Here is a 27388-nt window from a genome sequence, read left to right as displayed (position 1 = left end):
CTGTAGCAGAGGTGAGCGTGGGGGGCAGGACCGGCTGGGGGGTGGCCGTGGGCCGTGGCAGGGTGGACGCAGGGCAGCAGGGTGCTGGGGCAGGGCTGCTTGGGTTTAAGCCATTTGGAGGAGTCTTGTCACCAGCAGCTGGAGGGTGGTTAAACGTGGGGGAGCCCAAAGGGTCCCTTACACATCGGGACATGTATAATTGGTGAAGGAGATGGCTCCATCACTCCCTGCCACTGCACGGGCATCACTCACGAACCCTCCCGGATGAGCTGGCCCCAGAGGCACGAACTCCAACACCCTGCGCTCCCCAAATGAGCTCAGGCTCATTTCCCTGAGATTAACTCTTTTCAGGACCAAGCCCTTGATTTCAATCCGGTTTCCAGACATTCCCAGTTCAGTTGCCTTTTTTTGCCTGCCATTTTTATTATCTCCTGACAAGCTGCTCGCCGGATCTGGCAGCCCGTGACTCCCCTTGCTCTGAAATCGCCTCCTGCCCACACCTGGCTGTCCTGCAAGCTGGGGACCCCCAAAGGCAGACGCACCCCTGGCCACGACAAGGCCATTGCACTGAGTTGCGGGCTCCCTAGAACAGGCTGTGCCCGGGAGCAGAGCCCGCTGTCCCCCGCTGTCCCATCTGCTGAGCCTCGGGGACCTCCCCTGGTACCAAGCAGAACTGCAGAGGCGCCGGCGGGCGGGGACCGTGCCGGTAACGTGGCGGCCGCCGTCAAGGCTGGGGACACCGGGGACGCATCCGAACCGGGGACAGCCAGCCGGGCTTTGAGTCTCCCATCCAGCCGCCGATCCCCGCGGGCCCTGCTTAGCTTTAGAACGCCGCTGCCCGCCCACTCACCCCCCCCCCCCCGGCCTTTTCCCAGCCGAGTTCGGCGCCACCACCCGAGCGCATGCGCGACTCCTCCCGTCCCCCGCCGTAGGGCGGGTGCATGCGCGGCGGCAGTACGGTGGCCGGGAGGAGTGGCGGGCGGCGGGGGTCGACGGGGCGGGGGCGGGGCGGCGCAGGCGCGGGGCCGCTCCGCCGCCCGCAGCGTAAACAAGGGGCCGGCGGGGATGAGGAGGCCGAGGGTGCGCGGCGGGGGCCGGGGCCGCCGGGGCTGAGGTGTGCTGCCTGCTGGAGGCATTTCCCCCTCCCCCCCCCGCCGGACGGGGGTGGCGAGGGTCGTCCCGCCATGAACTTGGCCAGTCAGAGCGGCGACGCCGGCAGCGGCCATCTGCTCTTCGCCAACTTCAACCAGGACAACACGTAAGGGGGCGGCGCCCGGCCTGAGGGGGAGCCCGGCCTGACCGGGGGGCCCGGGCGCGGGGAAGGGGCGGCTGAGAGGGCTGCGGCCGGGGGACGCCGAGGAGGCCTGGCCGTTGGAGGGGGGGGGGGGCGTGGCGGGGTCCCCCTTTCCGCCATGGTGCCACCCCTTCCCGTGACAGGGAGCCCCCCTGCAGCCTCTCTCCTCGCTGCCGCAGAGCGGGGCCGGGGTCCCCCCCCCATCCCTGCAGCGAGGAGGGGTGGGAACAATCCCCCTCTGCCCTCCGGCTTGTGTGCCGAGCAGCAGGGTGTGAGGCCGCTCTCGGAGGGACACGCAGCAGAGGGCTAATGGGCTGCTTGAGCTGTGGTTGCAGCATGTCGCCTTCTCCCTCCCCCAGATTGTTGCCCTGGGGAGCTTTTCCTTCTTGTATTTGCGAAGCATTGCTCGCTGTTGCTTTGGGAAAGGGGGGGGGAGGGCTGCTTCTGCTTCTTGATGATGTCCAGCTTTTAGGAGGGCCTGAGATAACATGAAGACCCAAGTCTTCCAGGAGGCGCAAAGACTTCATCCGAAAGCTCGTTACAGCTATCTTTTCATACAGCTTTTTTTATTTTCACCTGCTGTCTGTGTTGAAGCAGTATGCCTTAGGCTTAAAAGTATTTTCAGGAGCCCATACTTCTTTTGGTTTTGATTTTGACAAAGAGGCCTTTCTCATGTAGTCCTTGAAATTGCACTTATTTGTGTTTCAGTTCTAGAAATGGTCAGATGGTTCATGCTGCACATCTTGCAAATTATTTAACCATTGTAGCATATTTAGATTAATTAGTGCATATTAATTTTATATGGGGTATTAAAAAGCAATATTTTTCAATTAAAGAAATCCCTAATAGTTGGAATTGGAGCATTAAAGATCCTTTAAAGAAGGATTTGACTGTCTTAAATACCTAAGAGGTGAAACTGGGGGGCAATAACCGAAAGAACTTGTACTTGAGAAAGGAGGAGTTTTGTTTTAGGAAGTGAGTAAGAGGAAATGATCTCAGGTTGGCATCACAGAGTGTAATCCATGTGTGTGGCAGTGGTTTTTTCTTTTAACAACTTATTTGTTTGTTTTACAAGCAACGATATCTTGTCCTCACCAGAGAGATCTTTGACTGTCTTCAGCATGTACTGTAGCATATGGGAATTGTGAAGGCGAGAATATTATTTGTGGTGACTGCCGAGATTGAGGAGAAAGGTCACATCACAGAAGGAAATACTCTGCTTGCTTTTGTAGGTTTTGTTGGGGGTGAAGAGATGAACAAGTGGATCTGGATAGACTTGAGACAAGAGACTTTAACAGTAAATAACTTACAATAAATGATGGGGGGGAAGCAATAGTCTTCTATGTATTTGTAAGTAAATCATTATCCATGTATTGATTCGAGCCAAAGACTTTTGCAGCTACTTTTCACGTTTTTTCATTGAGTACCGTATAGAGCTCACTCTGTGCATATAAAACATGCCCATGTTTTGCTCAGATACCATCCATTTTTTACCTATTACTAGATAAAACAAGTCATAATAACTCAGAAATCTGTCACGTCTTTCTTTTGCAGTTTATAAAGGTCATTGTATAAGGTTTTGAAGTTAAACTGTGCTGTCCAACGTGGTGATCTAAAAGCGTTAGTATTTCTCCTGCCTTAAAGCAACAGCCTGTTTTCAGTTGCACCTTAGCTTTGTGGAGAGCTGTATATATTTAAAGATCACTGAGTTGTGACAAAAATCTACTTCTTTTGAACAAGAGAGCTGCAGGCTTGACTTGAGAACAAACCCAAGACAAGCAGAAAGAAAGCAAATGTAATATAAGCTTATCTAGGTCTTCTTTGGCTTGTACGCCTTGAAATCTTTCTTCAAGGAAGAGTAAAGTGTGATTCCTTTTTAACTTTGAGTTTACGGAGGGGAAAAAAGGGACAACTGGCTAATGATTTCTTTCCTCAACTGTGTATGCTACTTTGCTACTTTTCCCATTTCATTTTCGTAAATATCCAACAAGTATTCTTCAATTTCTGTGCTATAGCTGATTTTTTTTTTAGTATTCAGCATTCTGATGTCCATTGTGCAGGTAGATTATTATTTATATATGTAAAGCATCTTGAGATTAGCTGACGAGAATTTTGGTAATATATCTTTTTATGTGATCCAGACCTGACCCATGTATCTTTGCAATTCAGAGTCTTGGGATACTAGGTCTTTTATGTCACTCTTGAATATTTTTGCATTTTCAGATATCCACTATGGAAACAACATAAATATAAAAAGGCTCCTGTTCGTATTTTTGTCTCAAAATTATGAGAATAATTTAAAAGGCCACTTACTTTGAGACAGATGACATGGTTGGATGAAGTCAAATAAGTATCCCTTCTTTCTAATAGTGTCTTGAAGAAATCTGTCTAAGAAAAGTAGTAAGTATAAAACAAGTCTTGCAGATGGCTTTGCAAGCAGCTTCTTACTGAAACACTTGTCTGATGTGGTAAGTGACCCAAATAACCAAGTTGCATTCTAGTTCTTAAACTGAGTAGAATTTAGTGGTTGTGTAAGTTCTTTAAACTGAAGTTTATTTGATTTTTATTTATTTATTTTTGCCCCTGCCCCCGATCTCTCTTAGTTTCTTGTTTGAATAGGGAAACAAGAAGTCAGCTCTCTGGGTTTACTAGTATACTATTCTATATATCTAGAAGATCACCATTTACCAGGTGAGAGGAGCTGAAAAGAACTTATTAGGAATGAATTACACTTTCCCATGCTGAGCCTCAGAAAGCTTACTTATTTTCAACTTATATTACAAGTAACTGGAGTCCTTCTCCAGACAGGCAAGGTAAACAAATGCATATTCTTTCAGCCAGTATATGAAAGATAAGCTTTGTTTACATCTTCCCAGTCAGTAGAGCTCGCATGATGTTTTAAGGTGTGCTTCAGTAATTAGAAAAATCACTGACAGACAAAACTGGAAAATAAATTACATGGGCGCATTGTTGTTATTACATTTAAAGCTTTTACCTTCAACTTAACAAGGTGCCAGTTCCACTCATGCTCAAATGTGTCTTGCTTACCTAGACAGCAGAGCCAATTGTGTTTATTAGGAGAAGATGGTACTTGTTGCTGTAAAAATAGGTATCAAGCTAACTTTTCCTAGGCTTTTTGAAGGGTTGGTAATTAATTATTGTCTCCTGTAGGAAGGAGATGAGCTTCATGGTGGCTTTTAGCCTTGGGAAATTGGATTGCTGGTAGTTAGAAGAATGTTGTCAACATAGAAGTTGCTGTTGCTTTTCCCAGTTGTTGCAATCCCTGGTGGCTGAAGCAGATATCCTCTATCTTGCTTTTAGTTGTTTGTTTTTTCTCAGACTTAACTTTTTTTTAACATTCATTCATGGATGCTGTATGTAGTGACATTGTCTCTTGGAATAGTATCTAGGTTATTGCAAGTGTTGTCTTGCCTCTTTATTCCGTATTGCCTGAAGCTTTATTTACATGAGAGTTTTGAATTATTGGCTGGAACTGGAACTCTGCCTGAAAACACTCCACCTATAATGTGGCAGAAGCAGTTGGTTTGTGGCTTCTCTTTGATATAATATGTTTTCATTAAGTAAAAACATGGAGAAGGTAGTTTTCAGATGTTAGTGTGCTTGTTTTGGACCTAGCCCTTTTCCCCAGTGAATCAATCATTGCACAACTCAGCATGACTGGCATTCTCTGATTGAGAGGCAGAAGCTCCAGCTTGCAGATGAAAGTGAAGTAACCGATCAGAATTCAGGTATCCTAGCAAAACCGTGCAGTAGAAGCTTGTGGGTGATCTTGGTGCTAGGTATGTTTTAGCAGTTGGACATCTTTAATGATAGATTTGGTAAGAAGTACCACTTAAACCTGAGTGCTGTTTGTATTGCTTCTGTGAGAACTACTAAAACTGAGCACAGATACATTTATGAAAAATTAAACTCACCTCATGAACTCATACAAGCTTTAAAACCCATAAGGGAAATGCATAATGTAATAGAAGTTTGTAACTCTTTAAGCAAAGCATAACTTCAAGATCTTAAAGCTGGTATGTATCTATAAAATAGGTAAAACTTTCAGTCTTCAAATTGTTACACAAATATTCCCAGAGAAATGCCTTTGGAAGAACTTAAATTAACTTATATGGTGTTCAGATTCAATTTACAAAAAAACCCCAAAAAACAAAAACCCAAAGAACCTGCTTGTGAAATAATGCAAGCTGACAGACTGTAGAGAAGTTTTAGTCGCCTTTTTAAAAATAGGTAATCACGTGACAGCACTTGCAAACAAAACAGTCGCCGTAGCTTTGAAAACAGACTCCTGATGAAAGGACAAAAGGAAGCCTTGCATTTGGACTTCTAATGAAAACACTGGTGTATGCCTTATTTGCAAGGTCTTCTTTAGTCTCTGCTTTCATTTATGTATGGAGTTACATGTGAGAGGTATCAGCCCATATATCTGGTCTTTCTGATTTAATTCTGCCCTTTTTTTCCCAAATAAATCAGTTTCATTCTATGTTCTGAGCAAACGCTTATAGCTCTAAAGTTGTATAGCATGCTTCATGTTGCAAAAGTTGTATTCTAGTTCCCTTACTGTGTGATGTTTGGATCTCTGTAGTAAACTGCTTGTGGTGAGAGGAACAAGGGTTAGGTGCTGAGCATTCACTCCTCTGCCTTTGTTTCTCCTATGTTTAGGTGTCATTCACCCATGATCCTTGAGGACAGGAGAGCTCTTTATTCCAAGGAGGCTTTAAAGCTAAACAAAAAAAAAAGGAAAGTGATCACATAGCTCTCATGCTCAGGGAAGATAGCTGAGAGAAGCAATCCTATGTTGTGTTACTCGCTGTTGTTGCAGTGGAGATAGCAGCTGAGGTCGGCTTGCCAGAGGAACTGTTCCTCAGTGTGTGACAATTTGGATGGGAATTTGGCTGAGGGCAGTGATATTTACTTGGATTACGAACTTTCTGTTGTCCCAGCCTTTTGCTGCATGTTAAGTAATGAGCAAGTGTGGTCTCCTTTTGCTGTAGCAGATTTAAGTTTGTGTTGGTTTTCTTTTAATATAAGAACAATGGGAAAATCTCCTGTGGGTTGTTGGAGTGTTGCTGACAAATCTGTTGAACGTATGAGTTTCTGTATCTAGCTCTTGTCCAAAATAATGACATTCTTGAGCTTTCTATTAAGACGTGTCTGAGATGTTACGACTTTGGTTTCAGCAGACATTTAGGAGGGGGAAATAAAGGAAAGTAAGTTTCCTTAGTAATTATTTTCTTACGTAATTTCATTGATTTTTCTTTTATTATTATTATTTTCCCCCTCTTCATCATAAGCCTTTGTTCACAAAATGTTTTGTCTTTGGAGATTTACATTGGTTTTGAAATGAGGTGGAGCATTAGTATAATGCGACTGTATCATAATGAAAGTACGTTTAATTAACCAGTTATTTAAAATAGTAATGACTTCTGGAGTCATGTTTATACTGCAGCTGCAATTGATTTTAATCTTTGAGAGAGCTGCCCTTAGTAGGATCTTTCTGATTAACATAGAATATTTCTGATTAATAGTTAAGGTCCTCTGATACGGAAAGGGAAAAACTGGTTTTCTTCCTTCTGTATGTATATTAAAGAAGCAAAAGAAAACCTGTACGTTTCTAACCCATCTGAAAAAACTTGTTTCTAAAGAACCAGAGAGATTGAACCAGCTGATTTCCCACTCTAGGTGAGCACACTTACAGTGAATGTCAGCATCTTGAAATGAGTGTGTGAAATATCTCATAACACTGTTTGCTTGATGAGGTTAGTTTTAATTATTTATGACAGCTGCTCTTGAAAATACTCTCAAGATCTATGTAGTCTTGGATCAGACTACAGTATTATCTTTGAAAGAAGTGGGTAAACACAGTTTCATAAATCACAGCTATATTGGTAATTTTGTACTGAGTAGACAACCTTGATGATGAAATAGCTCAAAGTCTACAATCTAAGGTGTGTAATAGAGGCTACACATAATAGAGCTAAAAACCCACCTGTGTGTAGCATAATGTTAGAAGAAAAAAGGCAATTTTTTTGGATATTGGTTTTATTTTCAATTTCAGTCTCATCAGCTTCTGAAAATTGGTGATAATAAAGCATAACACGAATGTTGTAAAAGGAGCTTCTGATAAACTACAGTAGCTTCTTGTTGGCCACTGTCTATTTGAGCAATAGCTGAATGGCTTATTGATCATATTTCTTCCCCATATGGTTGCACATTTTTTCGGAGGTGAGGTAATTTTGGCTAGATACTTGTTTTGTGGATTTGGTCATTTAGATAGCTATCAGGTGTCTTAAGGGCTTAAGTGTAGTGTCGGTGCAAGGGAAGATGGGGGATTTAAATCATTATGATTATGCTGGTATAACTCAGCCTAGTGAGTTCTCTTATTACATATAAAAAGCCTTTTTCCAATAGTTTCATAAGAAGTAATTTGAGAGTACATTAAAAAAAAAAACCAAAACAAACCCAAACCCTCCAAAACCAAGAGTGCTGTTCTAGAAGAAAAATAGGTTGTTTTGCAGTTATGCTTGTATACTGAAATGGATTTAATTATACTGACTCGAACTGTTCTGTGTAAACAAATGATTTGTGACTTCATCACCTTGATCCTGAAAGAAATAACAAAAAGCAGTTGCCATGGATGGAAAGGTCTGTTCTGTGCTTCTTCATTTTCGCTTCTACTCCGTCTAATGATTTATATCATGTATACAACTCGCTTTCGCCATTGTCTGAAGCTTGCTTAAATGAGATGTAGGTAGTTCGTAGGACAAGAAAAATGGGCTTCCTTACTGGTTTCAGTGATGTTGTCAGTAAAACAGTGATACAGCAATATTCTGTATTTAAAGCTGTAAATACAATACAGGAATCAATTCTGCCTAGTAATACACTCACAAATAGCTGCTATGTGGAATTCTCCATGAGGAAATCATCCTGTGTCTTTTGTAGATTGTTTATATTGCAAGGAGTCTTGTGACTCCATTTATTTTTAACTCAGTTGAGTGTTTGTTTACCTTTGTGAAATGACAGTTTTAATGTCATTCTTTGTTAAACTTTCTTTTGAGGGAAGCTGTAGATGATCTAAGAAAAGCTAATTCATTACTTTTTTCTCCAAATTAGTTTCATATGTTTTTTTCACAGAATTTAGATCTTCATTGAGTTGTAAAAAAGTAGTTGAGGTAAAACACTGAAGCGTATTTGGCGACTAATAAGATACAGTCTGTTGAACATACCGATTTTGTCTGAAGTAAAATTAAATTCAGTATTTCTAAGGTGACTTAGAGGAGCAGCAACAAAATTCTGTTTTATAGTTGCTTCTCTGTCTCTAAGCCTAATATGCTTTTTTAATGTCTTGGTTATTGAATCTGGGAAGACTTACTTCTCTTGCCTGGATAGTGCCTATTTTAATTTGAAGGTTTAAACCTTCTCAAATATAATTTCTTAACCAGACTGTGCTAGTTGGATTTTTTTTTCTAGAAGAGAAGGTCATACCATCATACAGAAGTTGATTTTATAGCTTGGGATCTTAATTTCAGAGTGTAAGCCATTTGAGGAACAATTTTTAATCTTCTGGGTACCTTGAAGTTTAAAAGGGCTCCCTTTGGAGCCGTGAGAGAAAAATGCAGGAACAGCAAGAAATCTAGGAATCTGTATTGTATTCTAAATGCAGAACTAATCATTAGTGCATCTGAATTACAAAGAATCATCTTACTGAGTTCAGAAGGGCATTTTGGCAGGCTGACTGGCAGGGTTAGGTTTGAGCCTTGTATTGAATGACTTGCCACAGTTTGGCATATCGAAATACATTTTATTGGAATTTAATTAGTTTTTCTCCATGTGTCCTGGCAGTAAGAAATACATGAACTATAAGCATACTAATACACTTCTGCACAACTGTATTGACTGTTAATATTCTTTTTCTGTGGCATTAAATCATCCTCCGCATGGGGAGGGGAAAATAAGAATGTGCCATTGTCTGCTGCCTTGATGTGCAAAGACCTGCAAGACAAGCCTAAAGGTTTTTCTAGCTTAAAATTTAAGACCTGTCTTTGACTCTGACTGGAAAAGCAATTAAATGGTCTGTGAGCTAAGTGTGAAAATTGAGTAATGGAGGAAAGAAGGGTTTGTAGTCAGTTTTTTAATGTTCTCTATTGTTAAAATCTGTTTAATATCAGTGACTAGCATTTTTAAGAGGGGGGCCTCTGATCAAAGATTCATCATGAGTATTTGTAAGACTGAGACCTAACAATGTTCTTTGGAGGTGCTAGAATATCATCAAATAAAACCAGAGAAAATTAGTTGGCAGTCTTTAATTCCGTTTTATTTTTTTTAATATGAAAGCTCTTTTGGGGTGGTTGGGGAAGGTTACAGTACAAAGAGCAAAAAATCCCCAGACAGCTCAGTTTAAAAGGTCTTGGAGGTCACCTCTAATGATGAGGCAATGATGTAATTGGTTTGCATTACATTATTCAAGTCATCATCTGTCCTCCACACTAAAGCTTTTAGTTTGTGTGGAGAAATCGCCAGTATGAATTGCACGGTAGGCTTACATTAAGCTGTGAACTCTCATTTCATAAAATGTGAAGCAGGATTCGACACCTGGGGTAATTCTGAAGCTGTTTGGCCTTTTCAGAGTTGAGGAAGCTATCTGTGTCTGTCATGGCTTTTTCGGTCAAGCTTTTTCTCGCTTTTCTTACTGAGCTAACCCAACTGGAGTTTTAGAATAGGATAAGAATCTGTCCAAGGGTAATCACAGCTGGTGTAGTTTATGTTCCTGACTGGCTTGTTTCTTTTTCAGATCCCTTGCAGTTGGCAGTAAATCAGGCTACAAATTCTTCTCTCTTTCTTCTGTGGACAAATTAGAGCAGATCTATGAATGCAGTGAGTATCTTTTTTTTCTTTTTTTTTCTTATCCGCTCAGTTGGCTTAATTTGGGAAGAATAAGACATGTTTCATTTTTTCACAGGTGGTTTGAAATTGACATAAGAGGAACCTTAAGTGTATGATGAAATATCACACAAATACAAAACAATTGATTGCTGGCAGGGTAAAACTGTATATATGTGTTCTGTATTTAAATTTAGCTGGTATGTTGTGAAATTTGGTAATAGCTATGAAGAGAACTCTTTGCTTTTCTAATTTTATGTCCAAAAGCCAGGTTATGTAGCAGCTGGGCATAAAAAAAAAAAATAATTTACGGGTGTGAGTGTGTCTTTTGCATCTTTCTACTGGCTATTGGGGCAGGCAACCACTAAAATACCTTTATCAAATAAGAAAACAAATCCTTGATTATCTTTTTCGCTAATCCTAATATTTGCTGTTAGAAAAATACTTTTTAACATGATAGCTGCAGGTTTACTCATCCAAAAGGGTGAATAATCCAAATTCCCATAACTTATCAATACCGGTCACAGCTGAGTAGGATATGAGATGAAATGGAGGGAGGCTTGGGGGAGAAGTGGTACCGCCTGTTTTGCCAGCAGTTCATACACTTCCCTTTTTTGAAGTGCTAATAAGTAAACTATGAATGCTATGCATGAGTATCCTTGCTTTCTTGTAAACTCCATGTGAACAGATGGTACCAATAGCTATGAGGTCAGCATTTATACTAGGATCTCGGTGTACCATGCTACACAGCAGAGTTGTCTTCAGACTCATTCCCTAAGTGACCTGACCCTGTGGCATCTTAAGTTTGAAAATGGTGTGTGATTCAGATCACCTATTATCTGTGGTGACAGCCTGATTCTGTATACAGTCAATGGAGAGAAGTAATTGTGAGGTTCAAATTAGGCACCTGTGGTCAGGTTAAATTGTGTTGCAGCTACATGTGCCTGTTTGAGTCATGATCTGGTTGTACTGGTTAATCGGTGGCTTTAATTCCATTTTATGCCGTTGAGTTTAGGTACCTGACCTCTGTAGTATGTTAGGCACTTACAGTATCTGGCCTGATATCACCCCAGGAGACTCAGTGAAGATGACTCCTGTTACACGAGACACTGAATAAACATACTGAGAGAGACTGAACTGAACTTTGCAGGACTGTTTCTTCTAGGTAGTCCTTGAAAGAAAAAGTACAGATTGGGTAAAGTGCCTTGCTCAAAATCTTGCAATAAACTGATAAAGCAGCTGGCATTGGAATTTAGAGCTGCTGATTCCAGTCTTGTCTCCAAACTGTTCTGGGATGCCTGTATTGGCTTAACCTCTTTGATGTTGTAAGTTTTCTTCCCTGAGTGTTAAGTCCGTAAATACAGAGGACAGAGTGTGAGGTCACATTTGGTAGAAAATTTGATGGTTTGACATGTGTAAGCCAGCCTGTCTTGACCTTTGCTCATAGGGCATGCAATGTCTGCAGCAGATCTAAATATCTGAGATCTTCATTTTTTGTATGCAGTTAAATAATTTTCAGTCTTGGGCTTGCAAACCATGCCTGTTTAAAACTTGATATGGGGATGGAGGGCTTCCTATGTGTTGGGTGCGGAAAGGAATTTTGAGGCCTGCTAGACGTGTGCCTCTGCCTCCCAATTTAGTTTAAGTGGGTCTAAAGACTTTGTGTTGTTTTGAGTGAGCACTTTTAAGGACCCCTCCCTCTCTTCTGTAAGACTGATGTGCCAGTTCTTGTGTAGGTGTCTGTAGTAAACTACAGAATATGCCCCGGCTGTCTTGTGTTTGAGAGAAGGACTGAAAAAGAATGGGAGGTTTCTTTGTCTGCTCCCATCACTGACTTCTACTGTGACTCTGCACAAATCGCCTAACTCCCTGCTCAGTTGATCCCCTTGTAAAAATAAATATTAGATTGGAGGGTGCTTTAGGGCTTAATGAATGCTTATAATGTGCTTCATGTTCTTGGATTAAAAATGGAATAAAAGCACAGCTGATCATAATCTAGCTGGTTCTAACCAGCTCTTGTCTGTGATGCTCCATGCTTGTGTTTATGAAACTGTAATCTTGTTATGTATTTGCTTGTTCTCCCCTCACTGCTGATACTTAAATCATTTTGCAGTTCTTCTTTTTGTTCTTACTGTATTTTGAATCTGAGTTTCTGGCAGTGCTCACTTGTGTAGTGTGAAGGAGAAAATACAAATAGAAAAAAACCTGTGATTAACAGCATTGCTATAGGACTTAACTAGTGCTTCTAAACATATGATTAATTCAGGTCAGCTGAATGTAGGATGTGCAGTATAGGCTGGTACTCTGCTTGAATGGTTACTCGTTAGGAAGCATACATGACTTGGCAGCTGTGAAGAGATTTTATCACTTCTTCCTGTTAGGGGAAGACAAAGGGACAGAGGTGCATCCTGTATTTTTAAAGTGAGTTTAATTAAAAGCCATCACAAAGCCCTTCTCTAAAGGTAACTATCTGTATTATAGTAAGTCTTTTTACGGTGAGACTGAAGGATTGTCTATACCTTTTAAGCGTTTTCCTTGTTGAAAGTTTTTTCTTCTGTCTGTGACTTAGTTCTTGATAGTGCTCTTCCCTGTGTGCCTTCTCTGCTGCCTATGCTTCCCATCAGTGCAGCATAGGACAGCACTTTTTCCATCTGAATCTCTGCTGCTGTTCCTCCTCTGAAATACCGGTTCTTCTGCCTGCCTGGAAGAGTAACAAATCCCAGAAGCTGTGTCTTAACACAGTTGCCCCTGAATGGGGAAAGAAGCTGTTCTTGCCCAGGAGCAGGGAGCAGTCAGACTGTGGTTTTTGGGTCTCTGTGTGCTGGTCTTCTGATTCTTGTAAAAGTGATGCCATCATTATAAAGGACTCCAGGCTTAGATGGAAAGCTGATAACCTATACTGTAAAATATTTGAGAATCTTTTGTGTTACTAGTCTGATTCAAGGAACATGGACCTCTGCAGTTGAAAGTCTATGCATAAATTTATTGAAGCAGATTTTTGTATTTCTTTTTCATGTGTTGTGTGTGGTATCAGGAAAATGGAGAACAATTCCTTGAAAACAAAGTCATTGCTAAAATGCATTATCCCTGTTGCATGAGGAAATTGAATTTTCAAAGCCTCTGAGCTGTTCTGTCTTCTCTGGAAAAGTACCATATTAAATATGAGATTTAGATAAAAGTCAATTATGTTGCATAGAATACTGAAAATGCTTAGTATAAACCTGCTCCTTTTCCATAAGGAGGCTATTTCTCTCTCTCTCAAAAGAATGTAGAGCATTGAGTATTTTCTGTTCTTTTTCTTGAAATAACTGCCCAGAAAAAGCACTTTCAAAGCAGACATGTCACACAGTGGTGACATTGTCATATGCTGAGAATGTTGGACAGAACTTTTTTCAGGGAGTTTCTGTCACTGGTGATGAGAACAGTGCCAACTAATTATTTATTGTGTCTCTTGGCCAAAACAGAAACCTTCAGAAATAAGCTTTTCTTTTTTATCAGCAGTTTTACGGTTTGGAATGTGTTAAGCATTGAGCTAATCCAGATACTGACTTCTGAAAAATTCGGTTGTTTCGATGGATCAAGGCCAAAGGCTGAAGTCACTTGTCTTGATTCAGTTCTGTAATGGAAGGGCATGTGTAGCCGGTAGCTGTGAGAGAGCTACAGAGAGTGGTAAAACTCTCTCCAGCTTTCTCCTGCTGTGAAAACTATGTCTACTATGTGTCTGGGGCTTTTGGAGAGGAGCTTCAGGGGATGGAAGGAGGAAGTACACACGCATGGGTAACTGGTGGTGGGACTCCTTGGACTCCTACCAGCTTAGTCCAATACTGTACTATAATCGAATGCTCTGAAAGTGCTGCTTTGCCAGAGATCCTGGACTCTCCTCCCTCGTGCTGTCTTCCCCATGTTTTGAATGGTGACTTGTGTTCCTCCTTTTCCTGCAGTGCTTCCATAGTAGAACACTTGACAAAAGTAACGCTGTTTTATGGCTACGTATACATGCTGGGCTTCGGTGATTCCTGTACAAATTGTTTTTAGGGACTGTCAGGTAAAAGATGGTATGTGTAAAAAATACTGATCAGTGGCTGAAGCAGTCTTATAACAAATGAGTTTACCAGCTTCTTTGAGTACAGTAACCTTTCTTTCTTTATGGAGAGGTGTGCAGAAGCTCCAAGGTTTTTGGTCATCAAAAACCCTTCCATGCATAGTATAGCTTTAAAAACAAAACAAAAAACACACACAAAAAAAAAACCCCAAACCCAAAAAACCTTTGCTTTCCTAGATTTCTGTAGAGGTAAGAGAAGATTATAAAATTCTAGAACTTGACAATTTGTCATTTTTTGTATCTTTGGGGTTTTTTTTCTGTTGGATCTTGGGCAGGAGGGAGTAGATGCTGTGTTCTGAAGTGTAAACTTGCGTGACACCTCGGGGCCGGGGGGAGGAAGTCTTTGTAAATCAGTATTCACTATGTAGATTTTCTGCTTTAAAAACCTGTCCTGCATCCCACCTTGACTCTGAGCTGTTGGGGCAGAATGTTTGTGGTGTTAGACTGTATTTTCTTAGACAGTATTTCTTGTTCATGTGCATCATTCTTCTTCCCTGAAATTTCCCTCTGTATTTTTCCCTTGTTATTGTGATTCCTCAGCTGACACAGAAGATGTGTGTATTGTGGAGAGGCTGTTCTCCAGTAGTCTGGTGGCCATAGTTAGCCTTAAAGCTCCACGCAAGCTGAAAGTTTGTCACTTTAAGAAGGGGACAGAGATTTGCAACTACAGTTACTCCAACACCATCTTGGCTGTCAAACTCAATAGACAGGTGAGTAGTCATTTTGACTAGGTGAAAACATGGGAAGGGGTTGTAGATCTTATTCTGGCAATTCCTCTGCTGATTGATGTCTCTTCCTTTGGTGACAGAATTGCTATTTGAAATTAACTTGTACTTTTCCAACTGTAGCTTCTGTATGGCATCTCAGTACTCATATTTGCTTAAGTATTTTTGGTTGTATGTTTATGTATTTACTTAGGAAAATGCCCTGAGTAAGCTGGGCATGCTTTGAGTAGGAGGTTGGACTAGAGATCTCCTGAGGTCCCTCTCAATGTGAATCATCCTGTGATCCTAAATATGAAAGTATCTGAAACTGACGGTTTCTGTTCAGGCCTAAACTTAAAGTTGTTGTCTATTCACTTTTTATGTTTTTAAATACAGTTTGCTGAATTCTTTTAAAAAAATAAAAATTTAAAAAAAAAAAAATCACTGAACTGGTGAAATTTTTGAGTTACGTACCTGGAACCATAGTTTGCTGTATTACTAAATCATTAGTAGGCTATTCTGCAAATACAAACTTCTCTGTTCAACCAGTTCATTCAAAGTAGAGAGAATGGCATCTGAAGGAGAAAATCTTCTTAGTGTCTGTCCCCGCTCCCAAAGATCAGGTGTGGGAGGATGGGATTCCTGTTTAAAATCATAAGGGAAACAGTGGCTAATTTGACTTCTGGCATAGTGAGGTAGCATTAAACGACTAACGTCTTGTCAGTCATCCAGATGTAGTCTACAAAAGTGTAAATGAGATGTTGAAGAACTTAAAAAAAAAAAAAAAAAAAGCCCCTCACAAATGATTATGAGTAAATAATAGGCTCTATAAATGGTTAAAAAAGTCTTCAATGATTTTTCTGTTTAGCCAAAGCAGAAAATTATTTCCACATGTGAATTGGCCTCTTGAGGGGGGGAATACATATGGGCAGGTACAGAATAAGAATTAAATAGCTTTAAATGAAGGTTTCTGGCTTGCTGACTTAAACTAGTAATGTAAATCATTTTCATTTAAATCAATTTGCACTAGCGTGGTTGAGAGGAGTCAAGTGCACTGGTCAGTTCAAGTGACCGAGTGTAGTATTGCGCTGTTGAAGCCTTGTCAAGAGGTGTATCTTGTGTATCTTCTATCAGACTCTTATTTCTTCCCATCAGGTGGGTACAACCTTTTCTCTATTGGAAGGTACCTACTGCATTTTTGGATACAATTTTTTTAGGATTGATAAATTAGTATAAACTCCAGTTTGATGTCAGCATTTCGTCCTCTTTCCCATGTCTAGAGGCTGATAGTATGTCTGGAAGAGTCTCTTTATATACACAACATACGAGACATGAAGGTATTACATACAATCAGGGAGACACCTCCCAATCCTGCAGGTATGTTGCTAGAATGCACTTTTCAGAGTTATGCTAGCTTCTGTGTCAACGTATGACATTTCCTACAGGGAACTGTAGCATTGTTAATTGCACTTTCAAATAAAAGTAACGATTAAATACATGAGTGTTGTCTTAAACCCTACCCATTTAATCCAGGTGAGGTTTTTCAGAACAAATAGCTGACTTCACCTTAAATTGCATCATCTTCTTATTTCGACCTTATTTTGGTCTCCTAGAGTGGATGTGTTGAAATGTTAGAAAGAAGTAGTAGAGATACAAACTGGATTTTGCCAGCACTTGGTATAGTTAAAGGCTTTGTCAGGTTGATGCTTTAGGAGTCATGGCAGACATGGGAAATTCTACTGCTTAATCAGTTATTGTAGCTCTGTTGGTGTTCTTCCTTTTCTACTTTATATTAAAGTTTAACTTATGTTAAAAAGTTGAATATGTTGCAGGTTGACTCTGAGATTACTCATCCTTGTTCTGTTTCTGTTGATACCTTGTGAGGATAACTTGAGTTGTCTTTGTAATATTCAAATGCAGAATCAGAAAGTTTTGCTGCATTTGTTTGGAATTTGCCTCTTTCTAATTCTGTTTCTGCATCCCTTCTAGGGTTGTGTGCTTTATCAATAAACAACGATAACTGCTACCTGGCCTATCCAGGAAGTGCAACTATTGGAGAAGTACAAGTCTTTGACACCATCAATCTGGTAAGGATCTTTGTGAATGCTGTTCCCCTTCTAAAGATCCAGTTTTTGGAAATGACTTAACTTGCTCAGAGAGGAATTACTAGACACTCAGTTAGGTTTCTCTACATCAGTTTACAGTATCTCTTATAGCCAGGCTTCACAGAATGTCGGCGAAGAGCATACAGATGCTAATATTAGATTTCATGAGTAGAGTTGGGCAAATGGGTGGAACAAAGTAAAGTAATTTCTATTTGAATTGTCTTTTAAGTATCCTTCTACTGCTTGTACTGTCTATGCACATGCTTCAGTGATAATTTTATGTACTTTTACTTAGCAGTTACTGAAATGTTGAAGCTGTTGTCCATAAAGTAAGACCCATATTTGCCTTGAATGCTCTTAACTATGCGGTCTGAAGCTGCAAAATTGTGGCTTTTAACCTGTACTGTACTAAGGTTATATTTTATTGATCCACTCCTGCAGAGAGCTGCTAATATGATCCCAGCTCATGATAGTCCCTTGGCTGCTTTGGCATTTGACGCAAGTGGTACTAAACTTGCCACTGCATCAGAAAAGGTAAGGTGGCTTTTTATTGAATTGCCGACAGTGATAAAAATGAGATTTGTTTCTAATCATTTTAAGTAAGTTTAAGTGTGCACAATTCTATGCGCAAGTGCCAAAAAAGGCGGCTTACAGTTATAACGGCAAATCTAAGTTAAGAACCGTTAATGATTTTTGACACAATTTCCATGCTGTGAAATGTTGGATAATAAGGTTACTTAAATAAACACATTTTAATCTGGCTGTAATCGGGGCAATCCTCTAAGTGTTTCTCCCTTTAGTGCAGAATACTTCTTAGAAATAGTTGTCTTGTTTTGATGCTGTCTTTCTAATGAAAACAAGACAGTTAAAAGTCAGAATAGAGAGAAATGTTTTGCCAGTCTTTGGCACATGATGACAAATTGTCCATCTAAACTGCGTAAATTAGAAAGTCTGAAGGTAATAAGCTCTTGGGGTAATAAGCTTAGAATATAAAGGTGTAACTGCATCTGATAAAGACACACAGACATGCGGGTGACTGTACTTGTGGTACTTGTCTAGTGTGGTCCTTTTCATGATCAAATATGATATGATATGGCTGTTCTTGATGCATAGCTTGTTCTCTACATTAGTAGCTCCCACCTCTTGTTGTTTCTCTACTCTTCAAACACATTCTACGAACAAGCTCCATAAATATTTCGTGCTAGTATGCGGTATGCATCAATGGCAGTAAGTTAACAGCAAAATGGTTTGCTGCTTGTAGTTGTACTCTGCTCACTAGAGCTAATACACAATGAACGAACTTGAAATGAAAAATGATTTATTTTTTTTTTCTTTACAGGGGACAGTGATAAGAGTGTTTTCCATTCCAGAGGGACAGAAACTCTTTGAATTCCGAAGGGGAGTGAAGAGGTAAAGTTCAACTGGGCTAATTATCTGAAGCTCATTCCACGTGGTAGATCGCCAGTATGTTCTGCAGTTGAGCTGGCATCCTGATTTTTGCCTATTTTCATCTTCATTCATCCCTGCCTGTATGCTTATAACAGTTTCAACTTGAATGTCTTCCAATTTCACTCCTTTGGACTTGACTATTCTACAAATCAGTCCTGTCAGAGTTGTACTCCCTCTTGCCTTTTAAAAATTTATTGGTGAGGGAACTTGTTTAAAGTGGGTCACCTTTTGTAAGATATATTATATTCTTATGGTAATTGGAGGCAGTACATCTAATATTCTGTCTCTCTTCTAAATCCTGCTAGTGCTGTGATCATTGATAGTCATTGTGAAATGGTACTATGATTTGTGGTAGTAGCAACTCTGTAGTTCTACTGTACTTTATAGAGAGGTAAGACTGAGTTCAGATTGTTACTAATTAACCCCCATATCTGGTATACACTGGAGTTGAACATCATTAATGGGGATCTTGCTCTTGAAGTGCTTTAAGAAGGTATCAGAGAATTCAGAATGCTTGCTATGGAAATGTTCTTTTTTTCTTATTTGCAAAGCAGTGGGTGACTGAGAAATTGGCTTAATTATTAATTAAGCCAAATACTTTGGCTTAATTGTGAGTCACCTGCAGTCTCTGACAGGAGAAGAGCCAGGTGAGTCTACTATGTGGCCACAGTTCCTCCCAGCTCTCCTAGTACAGCTCGTGTGAATGCTATGGAGCTCCTTATGAGTCTTTCTGCACATTGACTACTACCTACCAAAATGGGGAAGTAATATTCTCATTTAAGTCAATTCCCAGGAGTGAGTTAACACTAGCTTTCTTCTTGTACCAATTGGTACGGTACTAGAATGTCAAAAATAACGCTTCATTGTTTTTCCTTTCTTTTTTTTTTCCCCCTAGGTGTGTGAGCATCTGTTCATTGGCTTTCAGCACGGATGGCATGTTTCTGTCTGCATCCAGTAACACAGAGACAGTGCATATCTTCAAACTTGAGACTGTGAAAGAAAAGTAGGTTTCAGAGGTGCCTTAGATTTTTCAAGGAAAAGGCTTTAAAATAAATTATACTCAACAGGATGAGTTCTGCAAAGTGTGGACAGACTTCTTTTGAATACTTCTGTAAAGGGCTTAAGAAGTAACTTACGAATCAGCAACTGTAGCTGAGCTGTGTACTGTTCTCCCAGTGAATAGAAAAGGTATTTCTGCCGAAGAGAAATTGGCCATCCTTGGCAGAGGAATGTGGAGCAGTTTTAACATTCTCAGTTACATTTGTGTTTCATCTCTTCTGACATCCATATGGGAAGAGCTGTCTCAGCAATGCCTTCCAGCTGCCTATAGGGCTTTAAAAGGCACCAGGTTGTAAAATGTTCCTGTTTATGATTTGAGAGGACAGTCTTACATTTCTGTGGAAGTTGTTGGAAACAATGATTTGCTTAGTGATAGACAGGTGAATAAAATCCTTGAAGTGTAGCACTTTCTAGTAGATCTTGCTCTTGTATAATGAACCTTATGAAATGCAGTTTTATAAGCAGAAGTATCAGTTTACAATCAAACATGCTTAAATAACAGGCTGAGGGTACTGTAGGATACATTGTGCCCTGTAGCATAAATGGAGTGCCTTAGAGTTCTCAAGGGTGTTAGTTATTTCTGAAGAGAAACAAATAGCTGCTTAATATCTTTAAGAATAAAAAGATGTTTCAAAGTGTTTACACACCTTTCTCTCTAATGTGAAGGCAAAGTCAGTCACTTTTTTCTTCTGACTTGTAGACCTCAGGAAGAGCCTACAACCTGGACAGGTTACTTTGGAAAAGTGCTGATGGCCTCAACAAGCTATCTGCCCTCTCAAGTGACAGAAATGTTCAACCAGGGTAGAGCGTTTGCTACAGTCCGCCTGCCGTTCTGTGGGCACAAAAACATCTGTGCGCTTGCCACGTGAGTAAGGAAATTGAGCCTGCATTTGTCACCCACTGGATTGCCACGCTGGGCTATGGAGAGGCTGACACTGTAGAACATAACCTCATCTCCAGCAGAGCGGGTAGTACGCAGAGCAGTGGATCACTTGTAATCATTTCAAAGCCTCTTCCACTTCAAGAGCAACGTGTTAGAGCTAACACCTCACATCCCTGCGAGGGGAGGAGGGAAAGGCATAATATTTGGATGAGAATAGACTGTTTCTAAGCGTTGTTTAAAGATGTCTTTTAATTTTGAAAGAAGAATGTTGAGAACAGACCCATGGGCTTACGACGTTTGCTTCCATTAGTGTTAGGGGGAGTGAGACTGTATGTTGTGTTAGTGAATTGCAAAATTGGCCAATCCAGACTAACCATTAAAGAAGTTTTTGAAAGCAAGTTCATACTATTTTTGTCTCTAAAACAGCGTAGCATTCATTAAAGTTAATTTTGAGGACTAAATCTAATCTTTATTTTGTCTTCACTAGAGGCAGGTCCCATTTGGCACAGCTACCAAAGCAATAAGCTGAGCAGTGGTAAACTTTACTTTGTGGGGGTTTTATAGTTTTTATGCCAAATTGACTTCATGTCTGTACTCTCACTTCTCTGGTCTCAAAGCACCCTTTAAGCAATAATTAAGCCTTGTAACAACATTTCTGAAATAAGTAAATACTTCCCGTTAGAATATTTGTCTCTGGAGTTGCACAAAGCTCGATAACAGGATGGTAACTTCTGAATCTGTTTTACTGGTTATATGTAAGTTGCGTGATTCCTGTGGCATCCCATTAGCCCCAAAATGTGGTTATGCCTTTTTTACACACAGTTCTGTCCTAGGTGCTCTGTCTAAGTGCTAACAATGTTCCCTGTCTAGAAGCAAGAGCGTGGAAAATAATGGCTTAAAATCATGGGAGGGGAGGAGAGTGTGCTGATACAAAACTTAAGTTGTTCTTAATCTGTTGCTTTCCCCTAAACCTTTCTAGAATCCAGAAGATCCCTCGTTTATTGGTGGGAGCTGCTGATGGATATCTCTACATGTACAACCTAGACCCCCAAGAAGGAGGAGAGTGCACGCTAATGAAGCAGCACAAGTGAGTCCACATTAGCTGAGGACTTGTATTTTATTTTTTCACAAAATCCAGTTTGTTCTTAAACTTAGTTCTGTTCTGCAAAAGTCTAACTTAGAACAGCTCATTTCTTTAATCTTTTTCCAGACCTCTGACATGAATGAGTAACTTCAGAATCCCCCTGTGCCTGCCTTCCTAGTATCTACTACACTAAGCACCGCTTAGTATACTTGACACTGTCCAATTGCAGTGAAGGATCAATCGCTGTTAGCTGTATGATCCTGTTTCCTCTTACTTGGCAGTTTGAGTTGAGTTACTTAAACAAGAACTTGAAACGTCTGACACCATCCTCTTCATCAATAAATGAAGCGGTTACAGAGATAAGAAAGAGATGTTACTCTGACTTCACGGAGGGGAATCTGGCCTATGAAATTTTCTGTAATCTCTCTCTACCGGTGTCCTTATTAAACTTCCTTGCATATAGGCCAGCCAACTAATGTTCTGTAGCAGTACTGTAGAACACTTAAGGAAAATACGACAAGGCGTTGTAATTTTTTAATAAGGTTTGGCAGGAGAAGCTAGAGTAATATAGTCGGATTACTTGCATGATCAATCACAGAATTAAAGCCAGTAACTCAGGGTGATAATTCAGGTTTGCAGCTTTGGTCAATCTGTAATACTGGTCAAAAAGCATACCTTTGAACATTTTAAGGTATGACCTCTGGTTTCACTTGTAGATGAAGTGAAGTCTCAGAGGGAAGTTTTTATCAAGTTCTTAATCTCTGAAATGCTCTACTACCTTCACTAGAGGGTTTTCTAGTATATGTGTATGAAGCAACCGCTTCTGTTGTGGACAGAGCTCAAGAGGCAATCTGTAATATTGCTGATTGGAATGGTGGTTGTTTTTTTAAATCATGCACTCTTGTTTTGAGTCTCTTCTCGTAGCATCAGCTGCTAGGATTTAGATTCTCATGCCATGTCAGAGGCAAGCGTGTCGCTGATGTGTCTTCAGTGTTAAATATGAAGTGTTGTCAGATGCCGTCTTGACAGTCCTCTGGAATGGAGGGACCAAGTTCCTCCTGTTGCATGCGTATATGTATTATTCTTGCACATCTAATGAGATATTCTTCTGTAGCTGTCAACTAAAGCTGTATTATGCCCAGGTAGATCACCTCTCCAGCTAACCTCTACTCTGCTTGGTAGGCTCGATGGCAGTATGGAGCCAGCCAACGAAATTCTAGAGTCTGCATCCCATGACCGGCCGTTGGTAGCGCAGACATACAGTGCTGCTGTGACTAAAGGTACATATGTGCCTTCCTCACCCACAAGGCATGGTAAGGAGAAGGCTGGAAATGGGGCAGAGAGCACCTCTGCGTATTGCTTCATTCTAGATGGCTGCGTGAGCTCGTCTACTTCAACGCTGAGCTTTTCATAACTGCGGGTGTGATGTGGAGCATTGGTGAGCAGTAGGAAAAGAGCACTTGTGACGTACAGTAGCCTCCTATAGATGGATCACTCATCTTTCCCACTTTCTGAGTAGAACTTTGTCTCAAATTGTGGTTGATTACTGTAGTGATAGTTGCAGTACTTGCCAAATGGTTCTTGAGATGTCCTAACACAATTATTTCATGTGGGAGTTCTGCATCCAGACCTCATGCAAAGCATCTGAATTATAGCCCCCTTATTTTTTTAACAAGGTTGATAAGTGCTCCTGTCGTTCCTTTATGGGAGCAGTGACCTTTTAGCCTGATTTGCTGCTCTGTTAAATTGAGAGGATGAGAATTTGGTTAATGCTGCAGCTCTCAGAGTGGAGCTTCCGCCATCTATGCGTGGCACTCAGGTCAGTGCTTCAACTGCAGAGGAAGGACAGTCTGCATCAGTGCTGCAGTTGCGGCTGTAATGCATGGGTGGGGATTGAGAAAACCATCAGCCTGCCCAAAGCAGAAGTACGCGTGGGCGCACGTGCAGAGTAGTTTAACTTTGATCATAAACTGCTCTTGGCTTGGAGAAACACGGTCATGATAAAATGAAACATAGGGTGGCAGTGAAGCTGTTGCAAGTAATGTCTGGTGCTTCAGCTCTAATCGTTCACTTTGGATCCAAGCCTTGGTTTGTGCTGCTGATCCCCAACGACTTGTTCCTTTCTCTCCAGCCTATACGGATGACCTGGGTGCCGTGGGTGGAGTTTGCCTGGAAGATGAAACCAACTCACTTAGATTGGATGAAGACAGTGAGCATCCTCCCATGATTCTTCGGACAGACTGAACTTTGACCTGTGAACTCACTCCTGAAGCAGAGAACACTGGCTTGATGTTTCTTGAGGAATCTCGTGTTATGCTGCTATGAACTTTGACATGAGTTGGGAGAGAGGATGACAGACTCTTACAGTTTTAAGTCGTAGCTGTAGTTCTAATTCTATACAATTGGAAAAATATATGGTTTTCAATTCAGTGGCTTTTAATCTTGCTTATCTATTTTAGCTGTGTTTATTTTTTTGTTGCCAAAACCTGCTGTTTGTGCAGCCCTCAGAGCCTACTAGCTTTGCATGCGTTCATGTGCCAAGCAAGCATAGGAGGGGGAGAGAGAGAAGCCACTTTATAACAAACCCAAGTTTGTATTTTTTTTATATATGTATATAATATTTAGCTTATATAAGGAAGGAGTAGAGAAGTGGTTCTGGAAGCTGAGACTAGTTCTGCACTGACAAAGGTCCAAATGGTTTCCTGTGCATGGGCTTGCAGGCATACCTAGTGACTGACATGCAACCTTTCAAATGCAATGGCCTGTTTTTTTGGGTTCTCCCTCCCCTTTCCTGGACCATTTTGTTAATTAAAATTCCTTCTGAATGTTGTGTATTTGTGGGACTGTTCTGTTTGTTGGGATGGAAAACGGGAAGTGTTTCCCTGCATAAGGATATAGAATATAGAAAGTGCCTTTACATGGAAGAAAAGGAATTGCTGCAGGAAGAGAGCTAGAATGAAGGCGGACTTGCTAGAGACTCTTGTTTGTACACCTTTAGTACTTGGGTGTCTATAGCCCATAATGGCTGACTAAGCTCGTGGGTTTTTTTAGAGAAGGCTTGGAATGTACTCTTTTTTTCTCTCCTGTAGATTGTCTTATTTCCTTGGCAGAGTAGCAATAACCTTTTTTTATACTTTTTTTTAAATTATCCAAAGCAAGGATTCTGTCAGGCTGGAGGGAAGTCCCTGTAGAGTATGGCAGCCCCACTCTTTAAACAGCCTTAAGGTTTTCAGTTGGAAGGCATAGCTCTCAATTCTTGCTTCTCTTCAGTCTGGGGCTGAGTGTACTGCTCTGATAGTGAAGGTTCATGATTTTTTTCCAGATACTGATGTAAGTATAAATGATTTTGAAAGATTAATTTTCTTCTGGGTGTTCTTCTGCTGGATAACAGTGCTTTTTTTTTTTTATTTTTATTTTTTATTTCCCCTTTCATCAGAGTACCTCTTGTGATACACTCCAAGGACTGGTTGTCTCTTTGGCAGTTTTGGAATAAATCCTTAACTGCCCTGACCCTGGCTAGGGCTTTCCAAGGCTGAGCAGTGCTGCAGACTATTTTTAGGGTTGTAATGTGCCTTCTCTTAAGTCTTGGATAACAGTTAGTGAGCAAGTGATTAGCAAAGTACTTGGTGAGTGTTACTTTCCTTTGCCAAAATGAGCCTGCTTTGCCTTTTGTGTAGCAATGTGGGTTGCTTCCTTTCCCTCTACTGACTGCTTGCAAAGAAACAAAAACAGACAGGGAAATTGCAGATCTTGAGAGGAGGACAGAAGCTGAGTACTCCAGCTATGTGTGAACTCCCTACCACAACTAGACAGTGATGTGCTTTTAGGATTTGGTACTGTTAACAAGTCCTCTCTCAAGCAATAGCAGGCAGTGGTCTTTGTCCCCAAAGCCCTGTGTGGACAGGTGGGCTTCACCTTCCTCTGAAAGTGCAGAAGATGGTGGTAGCCCCTGCCAAGAGAGCTGCCTGTATCAGTGAGGTTACTGTTAGTCCGTGTAAGTGGAAGATGTTCTTACACGAGCACGTGTGGGAGAGAAGGGATCAGGCTTGTTTATTCACTGAAAACCCTTGAATGTCCTAAGTAGTTGGCTGGAGTGGCTTGTGGTGTCCTCTCCAGAACCCAGCACATTCAAAGCAAACCACTGAGCCATGCTGAAATCTCCCTTAAGTCTCTTGACTTTAAGCTCTGGCTGACAGCTAAATTCCATGGTCTGGAATTACTTTTTTTTTTTACTGCAAGTGCTATCAGCTTTGCTGTGGAGCTCATAACTGCAGAGTAAAATACAAGTCTTGAAGTAAATATAAGCTCAGTGAGCTTTGCTGGCAAACTGAACCGCCCAGGAGCTGTCAGATGTCTGCTCGTTCCAGACTAAAGCTGGTAACATTCCTGATAACATATTTGGAGGCTTGGCGTAGACTCCACAAGTAGAGTTAGCAGTAAACACGCATAAGCAACACAGGTCTCCTAAGCACACAAGTTCTACAGCTCTAGAGTGTAACAAAGGCCATCTTACATAGTAAGATACCCCTTAATGTAATTACTAACCTTTTACTGCTAAAAATTGAGAACACTTATTGTACTAATTTTATCCCCTTCTTAACTTTCACACCTTCTCTTCCACAGGTGAGTTGGAGATCCCATATTCACTGTATTTGTGTCTTCCATATGCTGTAGTATGCTCCTACTCCTGAGCCACACACTGTTGAATTGCTATGCCCTGCTTGGTTCACTTAAGTAGAAGCTGGAAGCCAGTTAAAGTATCTATCTTTTTGTTGTTGTTGTTATTGTAACTGGGAAAATCTTTTGAGAGCAAAAGTATTACTATTCTGGGGTTTGTGACCAGCGTGGAGCTAGTAGGGTAGAGTAGGTGGTTTCTGGTCCCCACTGACTGTATTTAAGAGTGGTGACAGTAGTTCGTCTTAAGTTCGTTGCATGAGGACATAAACTTTTTCTCAGATAAAATATGACTAATACCATTTCCCTCTGGCCTTAGGCCCTCAGTAACCGCCCTGTTGTGGTATGCTACCAAAGTTAGAAGCCTTTCAGGTTGGGGTTTCATCCCAATGACACAAAGATGGTTTTTTGGTTTTTTTTTTTTTTTCTCTTAAACATACCAGAAATGCTGTTTCCAGCTGCATCCTCACCTGAGTATGGAGCACGTGATTGCACTGTTATGCTCTGTGGATCAGGTGGTGTCTGAACATTTCTATTCTGATGGTCTAACAGCCCTGGATTCCCCAGGATAAGCCAAGGAAGCTCTAGCCCTGTGCTGTGGCCGTGGGCTTCTAGTCATATGACATGGGAACACCTATACAGCCCCTCTCGTTTTAGACTGACCTTCCTTGGAAGGACAGTGTTTGTTCTGTGACAGTCTGTGTCTCTAGATATGGGCTGTGCTTCTTGATAGCTTTTTAACTCAGTAGAGGGTTGGGGTCAGAGATAGACAACTGAAACAACCAAAGCTGGGGAGGGGGGAACACTTAGAAACTTGGAATCCTAAACTCAGGTCTTAGATTGCAGTGGGATCTGTTCCCAGTGAGTCCCGCAGGGAAGGAGCTCTTTCTCTTGATGTGCAAATAGGTAGCGAGTGTACATACTCCGCTGCTGTCTCGACATCTGTCTGTTTACCCTACTTTGTATTTCAAGTTCTGAGGCAGAAAGCTTTTATCTGCTCTGGTCTGTTCTTATGTCGCTGTTTCCAAAATACGAGTGATAGATACAAATCTAGCAGTTAAAAGGCTGGGCCTGGCAGAGGAGGAGGAAGTAAAAAGCATAAGGAGGTTAGTAAAAGCTGTTTCTTCTGGGGC

The 27388-nt window shown here is 41.0% G+C and overlaps 1 protein-coding gene across 2 annotated transcripts; it reads left to right on the top strand.

The window, feature by feature from the left end:
* Positions 1–1124: 1124 nt before the first annotated feature.
* WIPI2 (WD repeat domain, phosphoinositide interacting 2) lies at positions 1125–24411 on the top strand. 2 transcript variants are annotated; one of them, XM_050905709.1, is made up of 12 exons: positions 1125–1258; positions 10107–10189; positions 14838–15007; positions 16282–16378; positions 16991–17088; positions 17548–17640; positions 18446–18516; positions 19451–19558; positions 20315–20479; positions 21477–21584; positions 22764–22861; positions 23713–24411. In XM_050905709.1, the coding sequence occupies exons 1-12, from the start codon at positions 1185–1187 to the stop codon at positions 23823–23825; spliced, it is 1278 nt and encodes a 425-aa protein (XP_050761666.1). In that variant the 5' UTR covers positions 1125–1184; the 3' UTR covers positions 23826–24411. The 2 variants fall into 2 exon arrangements, with proteins under 2 accessions (XP_050761666.1, XP_050761665.1); XM_050905708.1 differs by having other exon boundaries at positions 22764–22894.
* Positions 24412–27388: the final 2977 nt, after the last annotated feature.

Source organism: Gymnogyps californianus, chromosome 15 (genome assembly GCF_018139145.2).
Source record: "Gymnogyps californianus isolate 813 chromosome 15, ASM1813914v2, whole genome shotgun sequence".
In the NCBI taxonomy this organism is placed as follows: domain Eukaryota; kingdom Metazoa; phylum Chordata; class Aves; order Accipitriformes; family Cathartidae; genus Gymnogyps; species Gymnogyps californianus.
This window is presented reverse-complemented; position numbering and strand designations above follow the sequence as displayed.